Source organism: Falco naumanni, chromosome 2, assembly GCF_017639655.2.
Source record: "Falco naumanni isolate bFalNau1 chromosome 2, bFalNau1.pat, whole genome shotgun sequence".
NCBI lineage: Eukaryota > Metazoa > Chordata > Aves > Falconiformes > Falconidae > Falco > Falco naumanni.
The window spans coordinates 65,930,890-65,951,939 of NC_054055.1; the positions used below are offsets into that span (position 1 = coordinate 65,930,890).

Below are 21,050 nucleotides of genomic sequence, written 5' to 3' on the forward strand. Positions count from 1 at the left end.
GCTAGAAAATCCTGAAAATGCATATAAAATACCAAGCGCAGTCGTAGAGCAATTTTTTGCTGCTGCTCTCTGTAGCCTGAACTTGCCCATTTCCTGCTTGCTTTACCTGAAGAGCTATTACTACACTGCATAGAGTAACTGCTAGTGAAGATGAAGATTGCCTTCATCGTTGTCTTGCCCTGCACTTTGCCGTATTTATTGAGTTCCTTAAGTGACAGCAGCAAGGAAAAAGGAAGAAAGATGCTTGTATTCTAGCCTACTAACAGCAATCAGGAAAGAGATAATACACTTTACTCTCTTCACATCAAGTGACAGGTTCTGACAAATTAAAATAATTTATTCTGTACAAATGACAGCAGTGTCACAGTTAGTACAGTAGGAAGGATATGTAATTTTTTACACCTGTTTTCTTTTAAGGTTACAAAATGCCCTGTGACTTTAAAAGGAGCATGCTGACACTGATCATGTTCTACTCTGAAAACACTTTACTCTTTTAAAAAAAAAAGACAACCACAAACAACAACAGAACCACCAGTTCCAGTTACCAAGTCTGACATACAGTACAAAGTGTTAACAACACTTACTTGAAAGGCAGGAAAAATTGGTCAAGTGTCAGTTAACTCATGGAAAGCTTAAAGTGTGCTTTAGTGCAAATAGAGGAATGTGTCAATTGCTGTAGTATCTGACCACCTGGTTAAATATGGTTTGTTATCCCTGAGAAAGCAACTTCTCTCTGCAAGTCTCTCTGAGTTTGTTGATTGTTGCCATGGATAAGCTTCCAGGCTCTGTGAATATTTTCTGGGGGCAAAAAGAGAAAATTCATAGTTAAAATGCTGGATTTGGACAACGTGCTGGAATTCTCATGTAATTCTCTGAAGTGTGAAATCCCTGCTTTGATACCCATTCTGTGAAAATGTTTACTGCTGTTTGACCTCCTTGTAACAGGGTAGCATCTTTGCCTACTGTGCTGTAAAGACAAGGTAAAACTGCAGCTCTTAGCAAGATCTGTAAGTGACACAATGACAATATAAAAGCTAGTCTGGATATAAGTGTCCAGTTAAAATTATTTTGGAAGGCATTTGTGTTGGTGGATGACAGGCATATGCAGAACATCATAAGGCATCCTGAGAAACACACTGGTGCTCTGTAGCGTTACCCACATAGTGCTGGCATAGGTTGTTCAGGTCCTGGAACACGTGCATAAAACAGTATGTTCCTACTGCAAAAAATCAGTCTTAATCCCTCAGTATACTACCTTTGCAGTTCTCCTCTACCATGCTTTTCAGGGTAGTAGTGTATATGGATGTAAGAATTCAATGCAATGCCATCACACATCTGTTTTGGTTTGATTTTTTTTTTTCCTTTGGCTTGTTGCTCAGGAACAATACATTTCTTTCCACTATTTCATCTAAAACTTCTGACCAGACAAAAGCAAGGTGCTAGTTTATGCACTTCAAGCTACAGTTAAGATGTGTGGCCCCCTTGCTTCTCTGTAGCTATAACTGACAACATTGGAGACAAGATTATAAATGTGCCAGCTCTGAACAGCATACTGGTAAAGCAGCCTGCATTGCAATAAACAAAAACCTACGTTTTTGTTCAGGCGGAGGGATGCATAAAATACAGCATAAAATGCTGGTACTAGTATCTGTACTGCTGAAAAAAATCCCAAACAAATCCAAACCCAAAATGATGTGTTTCAAAGTTACAGAAGAACCTAAACTGTTTATTTAAATTGCCTTTGAAGCTCCCTCAGTAACCAATGCAGTTAAACTGTTTTGTTGAGCATAACTGCAATAAAGAGTAGTTAATTTTCTAAAACCAGCTGCTGTAAAATGTAATTAAGGAGAGTCCTTTAAGGACAAGTGTTTGTATCGGCCTCTGAAGTGGTGTTCTCATGGCAGTTAATATTTAACAAAATTCTTATTCTAAACTCTTTATGGAATGGGAAAACCCCTTAAACATCTTCCTTCTAAATTAAAGTTGTACCTGCAATTTATTTTTCTTTTGCTTCCTTGCTTAAAGGACTCACAAACACTAGTAAGTTAAGCTTACTTTCCTTCAACATGAGCAAAAATGAAATGTAACATTAGTAACATTGAACTATGACAGATCTATGCAGAGTTCTGACATGAGCATGAAACTCTTTTGGGGGTAAAAGTCACCTGCTGGGATGTAATTTTGTGCACACTTGGCAAACAATGATAGTGGAGTTGGCCAAGTGATTTACAACAGGGGTTTTTTGCAGCTAACGTGATTCAGAGCAACTCAGAAATGTAAAACAAGTGTTTTATACACATTTGGGATCCAATCTCTGAACAATTCTTAGTTAGCAATTGTCATAAGACTTGAGCACTCAGCTTCATGGGGTTTTGTATGGAAGTAAGAACCTGGTGCTACCTTTTTGTTCTGAACAATGCTTTATATTCTGGCACTATGAAGATTTATCAATGCAAGTTTAAAATTCACTTTGTTTATTCTACAGTACTCTATTATAATTAATCTGGAAAAAAAAAGCACAGGAACACAATCAATATAGTTCACAGAAAGAATGCACTGAGGTTGTTTTCTCATCAGCCTTCCTGCTTTAACTGATAAAAAGGGCAACAAAAATTTTTCCATGTACAACAGATGAGTGGATTGCTATATATGGATTTAGGTAATAATTATTCTTGAAAATTCTTAGAAAGGTTTGAGTTTCTTATGTAAAAACATTCTTCATCCTTTTGCTAAGTTCAGACAGATGCATTTCTTCCAACGGTATGCAACTTTTTGACTGAACAAAACATTTCTAAGCCCGTCTTGGTTTTAACTTGTAAAAATTAAAAGCTGCAGATGATTTACCTGCATGAAGCTGTGACACTCTGTTACAAATGTGCCTTTGGTGATCTGCTTAAATTTGTCGCATATGTCAGGAAAATTCGTGGCTTCCAAAATAAAAGCTTGGTGTTGCTTGATTAATGTTAAGGCCACGCGGAAGATGATCTTTGACCCTTCATAGAATAAACAATCCCATATTCTGAGCACAGTCTGCAGGAAAGGAGAGAATTCAGATTACAGCTTCTTGATTTCCAGGAGGTAATTAAAGCAGTACAAATGAAATAATTACGATGATGGTATAAGTAAGAGAACTTTGTTACCCATTACCTCTACTGGAAGAATGTCAATGAACAAGCATATAAACCAGCGTGACACCACTAGGGTCCACATGACTCCGTGTCTTTCCATCAGCTCTGCCACAGCTGGAACTTTCATTTTCACAAGTTCTCCAAGGACTTCCTGATCAGTTTTCAGGCCCAACATTGCAGGACTGTAATAATCTTGGAGAGAAGAAACCGGAATTCAGGAATCTGTGGATGCGATCTCGCCACAAAATTGAACAGAATGTCCTGTGCAGGGGAGTGTATAAAGGTATGTCGAGCCTACATATCTCAACTCGAAGTAAATTAAACCGTGCAACCAGACGTCTGCACTGTGGCCATACAGCACTTCCCTTTCAGCCAAGGCTAATCCCTCTACACAAACACCTCATTCATGCCTACCAAAGCATCTTCTTTCTCTCTGATGTTTTTTGGCAGGTCATTTTTCCTTCCCAATAAAAGATCACCTAGGCAGATTTTAACTGCTAGCTTCAACTACAAAAGTCTTACTAATTAACAGTTCAATCTAACCACCACCTCCTTCCCACATGTGGGGGCTGCACGCCTCCCAGTCCACACTACACCCACACAGGTAACAAAAACTCAACAAAACCACAACTCCAAACAACCTGTAGCCTTTAGGCTTGGTCCAGTCACAGATTGGAAATGTGACTTTTTGAGTGTCAGCTATGCAGGGGTGCTGGAGGCCTGATAACTCTTCTAGGGTGTGACATAGCCATTCAGTTAGAAGTTCTTCCTCTGTATTTCTCTGAGCCAAGGAAATCCCACTTTTCATAGAATAATGCCAAAAGGAAGTGAATGACAGATCACTTAAGCGACATCTCTTCCTACTTACTGGCAAGACAGGGGTTGAAATTAGACCTACAGCTGCACTGTTGCCCACCGCACTAAACTGTTAAATCCAGCGTAAAGAACAATGAAGCACAACCCAACTGTCACTCCGCAGCCTGTTTGATAGGGTAAGCATTGTCATTACCAAGGTGCAGGCTTAATGACAATAATCTCAGTTCTATAAACAAGCAGTTACGGGTATACTTAAGGGAAGAAAAATATTATTTTAGTTCTTAAGAGTTGAGATGGTTCAGCAAAGGACAAGAATTACACAGATATTTAAGGAATTCATGGTTTTGGTTTAGATGTCGACAGAATCATTTAAGTTGGATTTGATTGCTCCAGCCCTGGGAAGCAATCCTTGGTCACTCACTAGTGCTTTGCTAGCAAGACCTATGTTATTTATATTATTTACTGAAAGAAATAACTGGTGACACAAGCACCTTTCTCTGTGTTTCTTTCCTTCACTGATTCTGGAAAGCTACAGTTCAGATTTCTCAAACTTTGTTGGTTTCTGCCAAGGTTCCTAGACATACACGGCACAGGCCAAGGATTCACATGGGGATAAGCAAAGCTGAAAGAGCAAAGCCCATTTGTCTGAAATAAGTTTTTTAAACCTCCCAGTGCCACAAACAAGTTTAAGAAGATGTCCAAAGTATGCAGTACATTTATAACCACTTTAATTTCTCTAATGAAATCACAATAACAGTTGAATATTTCAGTTTTCCCTGTGTCAATGGTTTTCTTGAACAGACTTCCCACCCCAGGAGCTATTTGCTCTACATTTGCCCTGTCAAACTGCAGAACATCTACAGTATGGTAATAAGAAGCATCACATTCAACCTCTAGAATCCAGCTTTTTGTCTGTGACCTTTTTTCTTTGCTCCCATTGAAGAATGACGACGGGTAAAACTCCTCTACAGATGTAAAAGTCACTGCCACTATATACATTTCTTTAACCATTTGCCTTTCAGTTGCTTGTAGGGAAACCTCAGAGCGAAAGCACAAGTAGACCCATGAAAAAGCGTACTAAACCCAGAGCCACACCATGACCTCCAAAGCCAACACAAAAACCTCTCTGCATATTTTGTGTTAGCGTCGTGCTCATTTGTGAGCTGTAATGCAGGTAAAGTAACATTAACTGGCAGAGTAAACCTTTTTTACAACGTAAACAGTACAATTACTTCAGTGTAAGTGAAAACCAAATCACATTTCAGATAACAGACCAAACCTCCTTCCCTTTCCTGCCCTTCCTCCTCTTCTCATACATCCACAAACTTTTTTTCTTTTTTGTGCTCCTGAGACACGTGGGTACTTAAAACTTCTTCAAGTTGCCACTGGCAAGTGTCCTCAGGAGGAAGGACAGCAGCCCACATGCTCCCTGCTCTACTGCAATCATCTGATATGCTGGAATCAACAGCAGCTGCTATTTTTAATTTGTACAGCAAAGTAAATGTCAGGATCTCAGTGAGAACACAACCGGACACCCACCCAGCTCTTTGAGAGCTGGCAAGTAAAAAGTTAACAGCCAGGCAACTTGGATATATCACTCCTCGAATTACTGAAGCAGCAAGCAGCTGGGAAGCCTTGGTGTAAATTAAAATGTCATTCAAGTTTGTTAGATTGTAGCGCCGGACGGAAAGGAAAAAAGAACTATTCATCTATCTGGGGCAGCCTCCTGCTGTTCCTCTTGGAGCAGGAGCAGCCCCCGTGCGCCCTAGCACACAGCACTGCGATGTTCAGCCCAGCGTCACTGCAAAACAAGCAGGAGTGACTAACGATTTTATGCAAATACCAATAACCCAATAGCAGGTTTTTTCCAGGGTATTAGCTGCCAGTTCACAACAGAAAGAAGTTACATTAAAAAAATATGCATCCAAGACTTTTTAATATGTAATTATTATATATTAATTATAGTTAGTGTGGGTATTAGTTGCAATTATTACACACAATTAATACAAGCTTATAATATATAATTTTACTGTATAGATAGACTTTTCTACATAAATGTACATATACAAAGTTAGTGCCTCAAATTAGAAAAGCCACATTTCCAAGTCTCCAGAAACATTCCTTCCTGCAGGACCCCCTATTTGTGTAAAACTTACCCACAGAAGATTTACAAGGGACATAACAGCACTGCAGTAGCCCAGGGGATGGCACAGACCTAACCTGATAGCTCGACTGTCAGTTTTCGGAGGGCGGCGTCCCCCGCAGAGGGGAGGAAGGCCTTCAGGAGTGCAGCCAGCAGCACCCACACCTGCACTCTGCCCCAGGCACTCGCACCAGGTCGTAAGGTCTGTGCAGACATACCCGGAACTACACGGGCAAGTCAGAAGAGGATCCAGCATCATGCCTGAGCCGCTTTTCATGGTCCACATCTGGTCTCACTAGTGAAAATGATCTTGTACTTGGTTCCGTGCTTAAGTGCTTGGTAACATTTAACCTACGGCGGCTCTTCTGTTCTGTTCCTTGCTGAGGATGCCCAGCCCCCAAGTCTTCTGGAAATGTCTCCTCAGCAAAAATCCTGCAGCCCGCCCTTGCTGCAAACATTTCACTGTGTGCCCTATTTTCCTAATCTTTTATAATTGGCTGCTCTGCCCAGAATCTCTCCTAAAGTCAAGATATCGGTGTTTACAAACAAGTCTACACAAGCCTAACCCTCCCCCACATCACAAAGCTGTTTTTCCACAAGATACTGTGCAGCAAATTATTTTTACTCACCCATCATCAAAATACATTAGCTTTATGTTCCTTCCATGTCTTATCTTACTCATTACTTAAAATTTCTAGATTTGCACGATCCACATTTAATTAGCATATTAATTATTTTCCCTCTCAATAATCTAGCAAAATACAGAACAGACCTGAGTCAGTAACTGCTCCCAATCTGCCACTTACTAATAATAATTTTAAAAAGTAATATAATGTAGGCTAATTATATTGTGTATCTGTTGATCTAGGTTGGTTTATAGGAACGTCCTCTGATAATATAGCATCCCCCTGAAAAACCACAAAGCCAGATTGCTTCCTTTTATTCATCAAATTGTCACATGGAACTGATAATGGTAACATTTAGGTGATCAAATACTACATTACTTTTCATCATCATCTTCTGGAAAGCAACAAATGAAATATTGCCTTATAAATTATTATTATAGTCTATTATTAAATTATTATTATTAAATTCCAGAAAAATGTCTAGATGAAAAATAAGTTTCCTAATACAAAATGCCATGTTCCCAAGATGTGTGCTAAACTGGTCCTAGGCTTTCCGTACTTTCCTCTCAGCCTTCCTTTGCCTGTTGCTTACCCACATGCACCTGCTTTGCCTAGTCTGTTGTTCCTGGTGCCTGCCTCTGAGTTTTGGCTGTCTTGCTATGTTTAGGAGTGCCCAAGAGAGTAGCAGAGGGCAACGCAGGCAGCACCCCACGTGGAAGTTTCCCCTTCCTCAGCAGGGTCCTGACTCCAAACAGCAGTGCAGCTCCATGGCTCTGCTGGAATCGTCAGCTTCTCTTCCTCTTGGAGTCAAGCAGCAAAAAGGAAAAGCCAGCTTCACCAGCTGCCAGGTATTTTATTGCTTCTGTACAACACAGGTGACTAGATGAAGGGACTTTCTTCCTTGTTCAAAAGGCTTTTTCTTATTAACACTACACTGACTGTGGCATGTTGTCACTGAGCTTGAAACCTGTTCTAGCTCAGTATCTGGCAAAGAGATATTCCTTAAACGACATTTCACTGTCTCTCCATCACAATAATTAGCACCTCCCTGAATCCTACCAGCACATCCAGAACCGAGACATAACTCGCTGCTTGTGCTCCAGAGCAATAATGAGATTTGCAGGAAATAAGGATAAAGCTTGTAGGGACTGCGTGACCTTGTTCTCCATAACAAATAGATTAAGAGGTTCCAAAAATAAAAGTTTAAGAAGCAGTACTCTTATAGCCTTAAGTTACCTCTACAAGTCAGAGCTGCAGAAGTTAAAAAAGAATCCTTCAAGTCTGCTGTGCATATGTCAGGTTAAATATAAATACTCCTACAGGAACTGACACGATGATACAAATTCTTAGTATTACAGAAATACCCAAGACAAGACCTCAGCTCTGCTACTTATCTTCCAGCATTTCTAACTATTATTTCGAAAGCCTATATAACGCAGCCTGGGACAAACCAAGTGATTTGTCTTGGTGATCCAGTTTATTTAACCAAACTGAAAAATTAAAAATTAGCTGGTTTAACTTTTCCCAGTCATAAGCCACAAAGTATTTTATTGACAAGAACACATTTATAATGTCCATGAGAGCCAGGGTGGGGAATTAATGTTCTCTCTCCCCCCTCAAACAGGCAAAAATGGTTCATTTTTAAACCAACATGTGAGATTAAAAAATGTCTCCTTGCTGTAGATGCACATTACCATTTGCTACTGGACTTCACTGGAATCCAGAAGAGACAAACAGAGCAGGCCTCAATGCTGGCAGGCAAAAGCAGAGGTTGCCGTGAACAGAACTGGCCAACCTCATGAAAACCATTCAGTTCTACATCTCAAGTCATAACAGAAACAGATTCCACCATATGCCTTTGTGGGAAAAAATCCTTTTCTGTAATCCTTCACTGCAGAACTTCTCTGTTTGCATGTTACTGAGCACAGGGGTTATTTTAAACAATCTTGGCAGCACAAAGCTTTCCTTCCCAAAAAGATACGCTGTCACGGTCAAGTTTATGAACTTCATGCAACACATGGAATGAATTTCATCAGTTACACAGAGGTCAGACAGTCCTTTCTCACCTTCAGAGCATCTAAATACCATTTATGCTATCCCTACACAAACTATTGACTCATTCCCCCTGTTGGCAACTGTCAGCCCGTTTTGTCCAAGAATGCAGGGCAATGTTCTGCTATTTTATTTCTACCACGGGATAGTCCAAAAAGGTGCAATAGGTCTTCTAAGAATCTACATCATGAGCCTGGCATAAAAAGTTGGACAACCTATGTTTGAGAGGAAATCAGAAAGTCAAAACAGGAAAAGGAGGAAAGCCAGGAGTACTGCCAATTCTTTTTGCAATATCAGGCCAAAGTAACCCCCTGCAGGTGTCCTGGCCAAAGTGATATCCTCAGATATATGTTAAGCAGCAAGCTGAACTCTACGTTATTTTTAACACCTAAATTCCTAATCCTCCAGGGAACTGGGCAGGGGGAATCAACTACAAACCCAAAAGAGGCTCAAGCCACATTTTATTTTTCCTTCATTGAACCGGAACATCTGTCCTGAGGTACTGAACTCACACCAGAACCAGCAGTAGCCATATTGTTCACAATTGAATGATCAGCTTTAAAAAAAAAAACCAACCATAACCAAGGCCCATTTCCTTTGGGTGGAAGAACCACCTTGAAATAAAAAACCAGGGGGAAGAGGGGGCCGGGGGAGGGGAAGAATGTGCAAGGATTTTATGGATGCTTGTTTGTTGTGATACTGAGATTACCCAAAATTTAGAATAATAGATTTTTGAAAAATGATTTACCATTAACAACTTTTCAGCAAGCACAAAAAGGCAGTATTTGAGTGTTTCTACATAACCCCATCTGCCTGTATTTATCTTTTGCTTCTGAACCCAAACTTGGAAAGTGGATCTTGTGGAGCAGAAAGCAAATAGGAAACCAAAGGGCTCTTTCACACAGCACAGTGGGATTCTGAGCAGATGTAGTAGCTACCATTTGGAAATTGAAAGATGCTTCTTAATTATAAAGAAAACAGAAAGAAAGGCAAACATTATATCCTTCTAGACATTATAGAAGGCAGAGATGAAATACAAAGAAACAAAGATTCACTGTGTAAATTCAGAGAAACAAACTGAAGTGCACAGCATGTTAGAAAGCAGAAACACAACTTCCAGAAATTCTAGTTAAGGAGAATGAAACTGGCTAGTTTATTTATTTAATGTACTGCTCAGTAGAGACGCTTGCATCATTAAAACCTAGTCCAGACTAAAGTTATAGCTACCAAAGTGCTCTCATACAGGTTAAATATAACTGAGAAAAATTCCGTTGGACAGCTTTCTTCCCTCTTCCCCCTTTTCGTATCCACTACCATTGGAATTGTTCCTTTTGTGGATAGGGTTTTTTTTTTCCTGTAGTTTCAGTGAGCTGATAGACACCAACAGACATGAGTTATTCACCACTTGGCTGTTTCTAAATGGCCTGGCCTGACTCCAGTCATTGCACTCTATGAATTGTGCCAGTCTAAGAAGTTCCATGCTTTGGAGAAGGCTGCAGCTTACTGGGTTGATGATGGTCCCAGGAGCCAAGGCTTTTAATTCACAAAACCCTTTGACAGACTTTTAACACCAGTTTCCTCAAATGGAGAGGAAATTAATGAACAAGCACTGAAGATTACCACGACTGCTTGTCATGCCTGTAGAGGAAACAAACGTTATTTTTTTTTTTTTAGTTTACAATTGTACAGTGAGTTTTAATGACTGATGACTTGAGCTGAATAAGGATTCCTGGATCTGTGGCTTTTTAAAGTCCTCTACAGGATTAAGAAGAATAGCTATTTTATCAGTTCACTGCACTGACAAGATTATTCTTAACAACTCAGCACAAACCACAGCATTTATATTCTCTCACTTAAAACCACCAGCATTACAGTTTCTTCACCTCTTTACAAGAACACTACAGTCACGCCATGGGAACTACCAAGCATATTACTTAAAAGACTGGAACAGAAGTAGGAGGCTTAAAATAGAGAGCTGGACAGACACATACAGTTCTAGCCTGCTGTTTGGAGAGGGAAACCAATCCAAACCTTCAGTCTGAAGCCAATGGGAATAAAAGCCACAATCCTCTTACTTCAAGCTTGAAGAAGCTAACGAGAATTAATTTTAACCTTGAAGCAACAGGCTTTAAAACTGTAAGAGGACCAAATGAGAATGCTCCACTAGCCATTAATTGAAAGCTTAGTAAAGCATGCAAATCTTCTGAATATAAAACACACAAAACAAGTATGGTTGTATTTCTTAAGCATCTCAAACTAAACAGTCACTTCTTGTACTATTATGTAGACAAAAGTTACCACTGTGCTCTGCACATCATTTTCTTCATATAATCTCCTTTACTACCAAAGCACATCTCCTTCCACAAATACATATATGCTGGATATGCAGTACAGTATATCATTTTGAAACAATATCAAAGCCTGCTGTCAGTGCTTCTTTATACTATGCCATATTAGAAAAAAACCTTGATAATACAGTTGAGCAATTTCAAATAAACAATGCTGTAGTATCTTAAGTTCCAAATATGATGAATCCAGAGTAAGCACATCTTAGCTCAGGAAAAGCCAAAGTAATCCATAGATATATTCACTACTCCAGGAGAGAATATGTCATCTCTGTATATGACATTAGCAAAACTGAGGTTAGAAAACTTATCGAGCTCCGATATTCACATTTAAGGCAGAAAGTTGAAGAACTAGAAAGGATGTGGGAAAAGATAGATTACAAACACTACTTACAAAAAAAAAAAAAAAAAAAAAAAAAAAAAAATCGAGCTCTGTAAGGAACTTCTCTACTTGTATAAATTTATACAAGGGAAATGAAAAACAAACTTGATCACTTCATAGAGAAAACACCGTAAGCATTATGGGCTTTTCAATATAGTAAGAGGAAGTCTCTAAAAAGAAGCAACAGCTACAAGTTATGACAAGATAAATTCCAATAAAAAGTATAGCAAACATTTTTAATAAGAGTGATTTATAGTTTGAATACACTATTAGGAGTGGTGGTAGGGTCTCTCATTCAGACGAAGTCTGGGACCTTTCACAAAGACGAGCTCTAGCCAAACGAGTCTGCTGCAGAGGGAATGGGAGGAAATACCACTGTTTCCTCAGCCGGTTTCTTGTACAGCAAATCCAGTTACATTTCCAGTTTTAGGAGTCTTGGTATTTAACACAGAGATTACTTCAAGCATATGAATATAGCTTATGGCAACTTACAAGTTAAAATACAAAACTGTGTATTAGGATCTGCATTGAGCACCATAACCCCATTATACATTTGTCAGCAATTATATTATGCTTCTTGCTGTCAAAGTGATATATTCAGGAAGGTTGCTTTACTAAAATTGTAAGTGAACATGCAGAGCCCTAGCTGGCCATTAGAAGGTAAAAAAAAAATGCTATGAGGAATGAAATAAACTACTTTGGCTTTATGCCTATGTTTTAATTCCACAGTTAGAACAGCACAATCCCTTTAACATGAAGACAGCTCTGCCAAAACTATAGTTGCAATACCACACATACACATTAGTGCTTTTATGACTAGAGCCATTAGCTAAAAATTTTAAAAAACAAACAAAAAAACCCACCAAAAAAAGAACATCCCTCCAACATGACTATTCCAATAAAACAAAGGACAAACTAAGCAAGCATGGTACTGCATGCTAAGGCTTGGCCACTAATTGTTTTTTACACAGGAAAAAAAACCCCAAAAACAACAAAAAAAAACCTTCTTCCCCCAAACCCACACTTCTGTGTTTCTATCACTCTGTCTACCTTCCTCCTTTGTACGCAGCCAGGAAATTCTACCTTTGATCAGTCCTAAATGAACTAAGATTTCTTTTGAAAAGTTTATTTTGCTGGTGACTTTTGGAAGGGATGAAACTCTGATTTACTGGGGAGATAAATAGGCAAATACCACTACTTGCACAGATACCCAAAGGCTGCAATCCCATCCAGAGTAGCACAGAGGGCCTACTGAAGATACCTCAAGTTCAACATAATGAAATCATACTAATATAAGGCTTGCTTGCTAGAAGGAAAGAGGCATACTTGACTTTTTTGGGTGGAATAAATCATTTAGGTCCTGCTTTCAGTGTAAATACAGCCATATCAAGGAACACAATATTCTTCAGCATTTTTAAACACTATGGGTCCTTTTGCTGCATAGCTGAAACTTAGCATGTTTCCTCACAAAAGTAAGGCTGACAACATGTATATTCTTGTCATATACAGGACATTTCTGTCTAGAAAAAAACGTAAGTTTTCTACCCAGCTACCTAAAGTACACCTACTAAATACTGAGCTTGTTCTTTTATTGATGAGGCTTGTGATTTGGGGACAAGGGGTGGGCTTACAATACATACAGGAAATTCCAATATATTCCAAAAGTATAACTATATACATAATTTTAAAGAAGAAAAATGTCAGTTACTCATGTCCTGCTTGCTGAAGTCTCCCAAGTCCCCTAGCAGTTCAGATTTGTAAGTAATAAGCATTTCAGGCTTATCATGGTTTCTAAATACAGGCACACGATGGCTCCTACGTTCCGCCTTGAGCTTAACAGGACACTGTATGCTTAATTCCTAGGTAAGTACAACTGACCTATGATGTTCAAACATTAATGCTTTCATCATGGCTACTGGTTAACAGTTAAGCATGTTGGAGTCCCATATTTCAAAACTAATTATTCGGCCTACCAGGCAAACATTCCTCTCTCCTAGCAGCAGATGTGATGTGCTCCACACGTGATCACTGCTATGGCTTCACACGTGATCACAAAGGAACTCTCCAAGAATAAGCAAGAACTCTGCCAGCTCATGGCCCTGTAGTTGGGTGCTGCCAGAGGAAGATAAGCAAACAGCCTAGAACTGATCAATTTGCTGGAATTTTCTGGGTGGGTGGTGCTATAAAAAAGCTTGGTTATCAAAACCTACTTTGCAAGCATGAGGTCATGCATGTTATGCATAGCAAGGAGCTTTCCACACCAAAGGCACATGTCTGTGGTGCTCAAGTCTTGTCTATGAAAGGACATGCTTTTCATCACAGGCTGCAAATTCAGCTCAAGTCAGGTCTAGCGGTGACTTTTACCTGCAGAGCTGAATACAATGCTTCATGTGAAAAGAAGTTCCACTCCCCTTTGGAGAAGCAGGTCTTAAAAGACACAGGTGCCTAGCCAGTTCTGCATTCAGAGGCTCCCTGGCAATAGCCATCAGGGTATTAAAATAAATTCAGCCACAAGAATTAAATAAATACATGCTTAACTGCAATTAAAGCAAGCAGTCTAAACAGAAACACTGTAAAGGTAGTACAGCATTCTGCATTTCTCAAGTGGCCCTTGCCTTCAAACCTGGAAGTCTGTATGATGGGACTTGAAAGACTGTTATAACATTAATCTCAAAAGAGAAGGATATACAAGAGTTTGATATGTAACTATGTTGTTATTCAGTTCAAATATTCATGTCTCTTACTATGCCTAATCTCTTACACAACACCAGTCTATGGCTGACACATGCAAGTCTATGAGCTGAGAACCATAGAGAGCTCAAAACAGAAATGTTAAATGTCTGCATGTTGAGATAACAGGTATTTGTCTTAACCAGCAGTTGCTAAGCTACTGACAAAAGTGGCTTTTGCATTGTACCTTGTGTCCTTGCAGATAAAGCCAGTTAGTTCAGTGCAGTCTTAGTACTTTGGTGACTATTTCATCATGCAAAACTCTGTTCTTATTTTTAGTCATTTATAAACAACCAGTCAATACATGCGGGTAAAAAAAAAATATATATTTAAAAGACAAAAGGCTAAGAAGCACCAGGCTGAAGGACAGTTGTTAGACTGATCCTTGAAGAATGCTTGTAGGCTACATCTAATGTAAGATCTTTATTAACATTGTTGGAGAAAAATAAAAAGCTGGTATTTTTTAAGAATCCTAAACAGAGATACTGTCCCATGTGAATATGCAAGGAACAGCAGAGTAACATAGTGAAAAGACTGGAGTAAGAGAGACATGATGATATAAAAAATAACAAGGACAAGAATGTGCAAATAAAGGTCAGCAAAAAGGTGTTATGAATTCATATAAGCTGTGGAAAAAACCATCTGTTGACAATGAGAGACGAGTAATAGCACATGCATTATTACTGACATCATAAATCAAAAACAGAGTGCCACAAGGGAAAAAAAGCAAGGAAGATCCTACAGTTTTTCTGTCTCAAATAAAACACTTTCAGCTGTGAAAAGAGCAATAATACCACTGCAGAAGGCACTAGCACATGTCCCACTGGAAAAAAAGGGTGCCATTGTGATCAAGTGGGGAAAAGGGAAAAAAAATTAAAATTGGAACAAGCACACAAACTAACTATTAGGCCAAAACAGGAACAGCGAAGAGTTTGACTGAAGCAAAAGAACTGTAAAATGACTTGACTGTATCCTACAAATACATGAAAGGTAAGCACAAGAGAGGGGGGGCCATTTTTTACCCTAAAAGTCAACATTGGCACAAGAATAAAAGGATATAAAATTGGCCATGACCAGGCTAGTGCAGAAATCATAAGACCTCTCAACCATTGGAGAAGTACTTTATAAGTGGGTTTCAGTAGGAGTAAATAACTCCAGTATAACAGTCTAGTAGACTAATTGGCATATAGCTTGATAAACACTGCTGCTTTCAAGACTGAGAACCACTGAAGGGGGGGGAGGGGCGCACGTGGAATTGTTCTGCTATATATAAACATAACTGCCATACTAAAGGGAGTCCAAATTGTCAAGTTTTTCTTCTCTTAAACTCACCATTTAATCACAAACATGTAAACATTACAAACATGCTCCTTAAATTACATACCAAAGTACCACAGTTAAAAGTTCCCCACCTACCTGATGCTTTCTAAAGCAACCTCCCCAGTATTTCCTCAACAGAACAAAATAATTTCTCAACAAGAACCAGAGTGATGAACAGAACAGAACCACTAGAGCTATGCTGAATACAAACTGCAGGCGCGTCCACTCTGAGCTTGAATTGAATCCATACTGCTTCTTGTGGGCAATACTGTCTGCTCCAGCCATCTGTTTTGAATGAACCTGGGAATGAAAGATCTTGGTAACACCCAAAACTTCAGTTAAACAATAATTCTCTTCTGCCTTGCTGTGTTTAAACAAGATACGGTCTTAATCCCCCCAAATCCCTGTCTGAGCAGCTGACAGACACAACAGGCAGTAGACTACGGGCTTGCCTTCAGCAGGAGAAGAATCTTTCTGGCCTCACCCAGCCATACCCAGTAGTGCAATGTTCAGCCAGATGAACATCGTGGAAAACTCCACATACCAACAAACCAAACTGTGATTTTTGCTAGCACAGCTGGAAGAGACAGCCAACTCCACTTGGGCATAACGGAACAATTCAGCCAGAAAACCTCTGCTGATGGGGTTCCATTCCCAAATTGTCCTCCTTTTGTCAGCGGGTGGAGCAGTCAGGCCTTCATCATATTCTATGGTACATACCTCCACCCAGATGTACAAAACAGTGCAAATGGGGAGGTAAGCCATAGCTTTGGGCGCTCTTCTCTGTCACTTCCCAGAAAGCTGCCACTAACGCTCCCATCTATCGCATTCTGCATTTTTCAAACAATGATATTGATCTGTGGCTGGCCTGGTTCATCTGCCGACCAAAAAAAATGCTGTCAGCATCAAGGTACTAGAGCAACTGTTCAATGTAGTTAAATGTGTGTGGGCAGGGGGAAGGAAGCATTCATAAGGACACTGCAGAGGGCAGAGAAGGGATTTCTAGGTTGCCCTACATCACCATCGATTTAACTGGCAACAGCAGGACACATTGGAAAATGAGGACATGACCTGGAGGCATATTTGTTGAAATGAAAGGGGAAAACATATATTATAATGCAAACAGATCAAGAAAAGAGCACCCGCAACAAAACTAAAGGAAAAACGTTGGCTAATCTAACTGTTGGCATCCCACAAAAAAAGATTGCTAATTTTCCCTCCGAAGATCTGAAGAATACAATGTTTCTCTGCTTCCCCAACAAATACCTGTAGGGCTTTAACCTGAAATGTGCTGTACCTTGCACTGCTACCAGAAGGGTAGTGATTACCTACCTGAATAAGTTCCTTTATGGATACAGTTTGCCTGTCTGTCTGATCTCTCTCTCACATATATACACACAGTATTTCACTGAAATTATGCCAATTATTTTATCCATCATGCTATTAATCTTATAAATGTACAATTCAAGCATGATATAGGAAGGCACTGGGAATAAAAGCGAAAAAATATTTTTTAAAAAGTTGGGTAAAAAAAAAAAAAAAGACTGTCAGCAACAAGTTTTCTGACAGTGAAGCCTTGCATTACTCAATACAAGTATTTTTACTACACAAAAGATTCATACCACCTCACATGAGCTCTTGTTGAAGCACCCAAGCTGGAAGGGACACCTCAAGCTTTCTTAAAACTGACTGTGGAGGGGAAAGGAGCACACTCGGATCAGCAGTTCTGATTAGATATCTATTCCCCTGCCCATTGACTATCAAAGAAACGTAAGCATGCATGTTTTCAACTTAAGCACCTCAGATGGATGCTTGTATTGCATGTACTGAACCCAGACCAGTTTGTAACAAGACTTTTGTTACAGAGTAGTAAAAATATATCTGTAAATAGGGTAGCAAAAAATATATCTATAAATACAACTTCACTAAATTTACATCTCCTTCACACACAGTAGTTGCCTTTCACATTATGAGGGTTTTTTTCCCCCATCACCAGTGCTACTGGTGTAAGATAAATTCAACAACTAAGAGGAAAAAACATGAGCAACTTTTGTCATTTAGGTATCAGCAAAGTAGAGAAGGATATACAAGAACTAAAGGTTTTATGACAAACTAGAGTAAACTGCCTACCAAAAACAATGAATAAAAAATTCTGAACCTACTCCTTTGCCCCAAATAAAAACATGTAAGACTATCAAAAAGATTAAAAGCAAAAGTTGCCACACATCATTTTACAATACAACTTGCCTTATACCGGAGGGCTCTGCCCCTCACACAGTGATGCCAACGGAAAGACATCCACCCATGTCTGCCAGTGGCAGGTCATGTGGCAGACAGCAGCCCTGTCTGCTACCTGTTTGCACAGCTTACAGCTCTCAAGGCTGAATGAAAGCAACAGACAGTTGATTTCTTTAGACTGTTTTTATAGCTTAAAAGACAACTTCAAGGCTGCAAAACCTCAAATATTTGCAGATCGATTCCACAAGTCACAGCACTCCCTACCTGTGTCTACTCTTTCAGTCTGCAAAGAAAGTTCAAACACTCTGCTCATATGCAAGGAAAATCTCAGTTCCTACATGGTGTATTCACTGTAAAAGATTAATTTCTTACAGCAGTTCAAAAACATGAAAAGACTCTCTCAGCTCTTTTTTCTTCTTTCTCCAAATCTTTCCTTTCTGTTCCATAAGGAATCAAAAATTATGTATATATTTTTTTGTTGTTTAATCTTAAACAATAACAGGAAGAAGCAGAAATGAAAGTATCAACCTTAATCTCCTTGACCAGCACTTAGCTGACACTGTAATACTGAATTCAGTCTCCAACCATTTAAGATTAAGATCTGTTGAAAAGCAAAACTAGACCAATAAGGAATTTCAAAGCCTCCTTATAGAAAAATTAGTTTTCCATTTTGAGTATGGCTCTACATTACAGAAGTAGCTGTAGTCAGTCCTGGGCAACGCTATTGGAAATTAATGATGAAACCATTCTTAGTCTATAATTAAATACTAAAAACATATCCAAATGTATTTCACAGGAGTATAATATATAGCTGTGCCTGATGTCTGCTTCTGGTTTTAAACTACTTCACACATGCAGTGAGATTCAGCTTATACATGGGGCAAAATACATTGTGTAAACACCTTCTGTGAACCCAGAGATCGAGGCAAGGGAACAGAGAGAGTTACTGAACTGACCAGATGTAGATACTGCCTGTAGTTCAGGGTGTGCTGAATTTCCCTCTGGACTCCATTGACCAGCCTGGCCAGATCACCACTGATTGTAACAGAGCTTTGACAAGAACTTCCTATACAAAGACAGGGATTTTGACATTTGTTTGCTTCCTTGCAAAATCTCAACATGTAAAGTGCCCAAGACATCCCCGCTCAGAAGCACAGGACAGTAGAAACTACTACCACCTTGCCAAATACCTCTGAAGAAAGCTCACGCTGCCTCCTGCCAAGCCACTGGGCACCCCTACTTCAGGCTCAGTGCTCAGACTGTGCACACCTCTCATCTTCACTCTGCTCTGCAGTCGCTGCTTCCTGTCTCATATCATATTCCGGCAACCAGAAGTGCCAAATCCCAGATACCTTTGCAAGTCCTGTTCCCTGGCATCATACTGATACAGGAAGAGATCTACTTAACAAATGTAAGTAGGGAGTGAGAAGTAGGACTGCAAATTAACACATACATAAACCACTGCATCAAGACTAAGATCTAACTATAAAACAGACAAGTTTTGCCTCTGTGCTGTGTCTTTGTCCTGTGTTTCCAGGACCCTAGAAAACCTTCAGTATATGCAAGTCCATTTTAACATCTAAAACGTCTAAAAACTGAGAACTCAAAAGATGAAAGCTAAGCTCCAGTATACAACTACATGTGTTTTTAGCATACCAGGCAATATTCTTCCAATAAGAGCATCTAGCAACCAAAAGGACTCCTCTTCATTCTTTGTAATAAGAATCAGGTATCCAGCTATGAAGTTCATGCCCTGAAATAGAAAGAAGGGGTTTAAGACAAATACATTTATCTTAAGAGTTTCTAGTTTATTTCTTTTGATTAAGGGCTAAATTACTACATTTCTACATAGGGGGCATATTAAGTAAAATCTCATAATAAAGGCCACCGATTGAGTAAGCTATTAAACCTGCATGACAAGAGCTCACAAGAATTATTAACAGAGATCAAGGAGAGGAAAATTAAAAGCAAAAGCTTAGTAGTCTATAATTTGCCTTCAATTTTCCTTTTTTTTTTTTTTTTTTTTTTGAAATCCCAAAGCCCTGTCCCAGTGTAACCGAAGACTGCTTTGACCAGAACCAAGACACAGCCATATTAAATGTGCAGTGTAAACACAACACACCTGCAGGTGTAGGCAGTGCAGCTGCAGAAGTAGAATGCCTGAACCCAACACTCCAGTAAAAAGTTGCAGCTCCAGCAGCTTTTACAAGCTGTTGCTGCTTAACTCATCAAATGACTGTATACAAATCATTTGCTTCCATAATACCTCCAGTACTCCATACGCTAGTCAATGACTGGCCACTCTAGCCCCTGCCTTTCAATGTGCAAACAGAAGGTAAGTGGGGGTGGGGGGACTGGCAGAGCTACCAGAAAAATTGTTAAATCTAGTCAAGCCATGACTGGCCAAATTCCAGCTGCACACTTTTCATAACTGTTACTGAACCTTTCTGACTGGAGAAGTGGCATACAGAACACACAGGTCACAAACTGGTACTCCCTGTAAACACACTGCTTCTGTCGCAGGGACTTTTTTCTTGTATCTACTATAACATTGCTAATTACAGCAATATTACCAATTTACATGCACAGTAGTTAACTTCCTTATACATTTTTTAAGTATGTCTTTTCCATTGTAAACAAGCTGACAACTGTAGTAACATAGCACATCAGTACAACAATATACAAAAGCTGCCTCTGAGGTGCAAGCGCCACCCCACCCCCCCCGCCCCACCCCAGGTCTTCCTAAGCTAACCGAAAATTGTCTTTAAATATTTATAGACTATGAAGGTTGGTGTTGGCTACATTGCATTCTTTGGTTTCATCCCTTTCTTTGGCCTTCTCCCCACTCTCTCTCCCTCCAAGCTGGACTTCTCCAGCATGTCTACCGCCACAGGCAGCACCATCTCTGGTTATTCCACAGTGCTCTCAATCATGGCTGGGAGCCAGATGGCAGCTACCAAAAAGAACACCCCTCGCAGCCTCTGCAAGCTGCAACTTCCTCTCTGAACCGAGATCTCATTTCTTGCATTCCACAGGTCTGATTCACCTGTCCCACCTCAGAAGGCTTTGCAAAACTGCCAGAACATGGTAATATTAGGACTGCATCTTCTCCAATGTTTCATTTTCAAGCTTTGAGTCACCACTGCACTTGTTACACAAATGGCTTGGATAGACCTTACATGGTGCTTGGCCTTCCAGTTAGGAAGGCAACTATTTGTTTTCATGCTGGCAGCTTATGTCACATCTATGGTGACAAGAGACCATTTGGCA

General features: G+C 39.6%; 1 protein-coding gene across 1 annotated transcript in view; it reads right to left on the reverse strand.

The window, feature by feature from the left end:
- Positions 1-467: 467 nt before the first annotated feature.
- GRTP1 (growth hormone regulated TBC protein 1) overlaps positions 468-21,050 on the reverse strand; it is a 36,448-nt gene continuing 15,865 nt past the window's right edge. Inside the window, exons 5-8 of the mRNA XM_040584585.1 lie at positions 19,437-19,533; positions 3,148-3,320; positions 2,845-3,030; positions 468-798 (exon numbers count right to left, since the gene is read on the reverse strand). Of these exons, the coding sequence (XP_040440519.1) occupies positions 709-798; positions 2,845-3,030; positions 3,148-3,320; positions 19,437-19,533 (546 nt within the window). The 3' untranslated portion in view covers positions 468-708. The remainder of the gene's footprint in view (positions 799-2,844; positions 3,031-3,147; positions 3,321-19,436; positions 19,534-21,050) is intronic.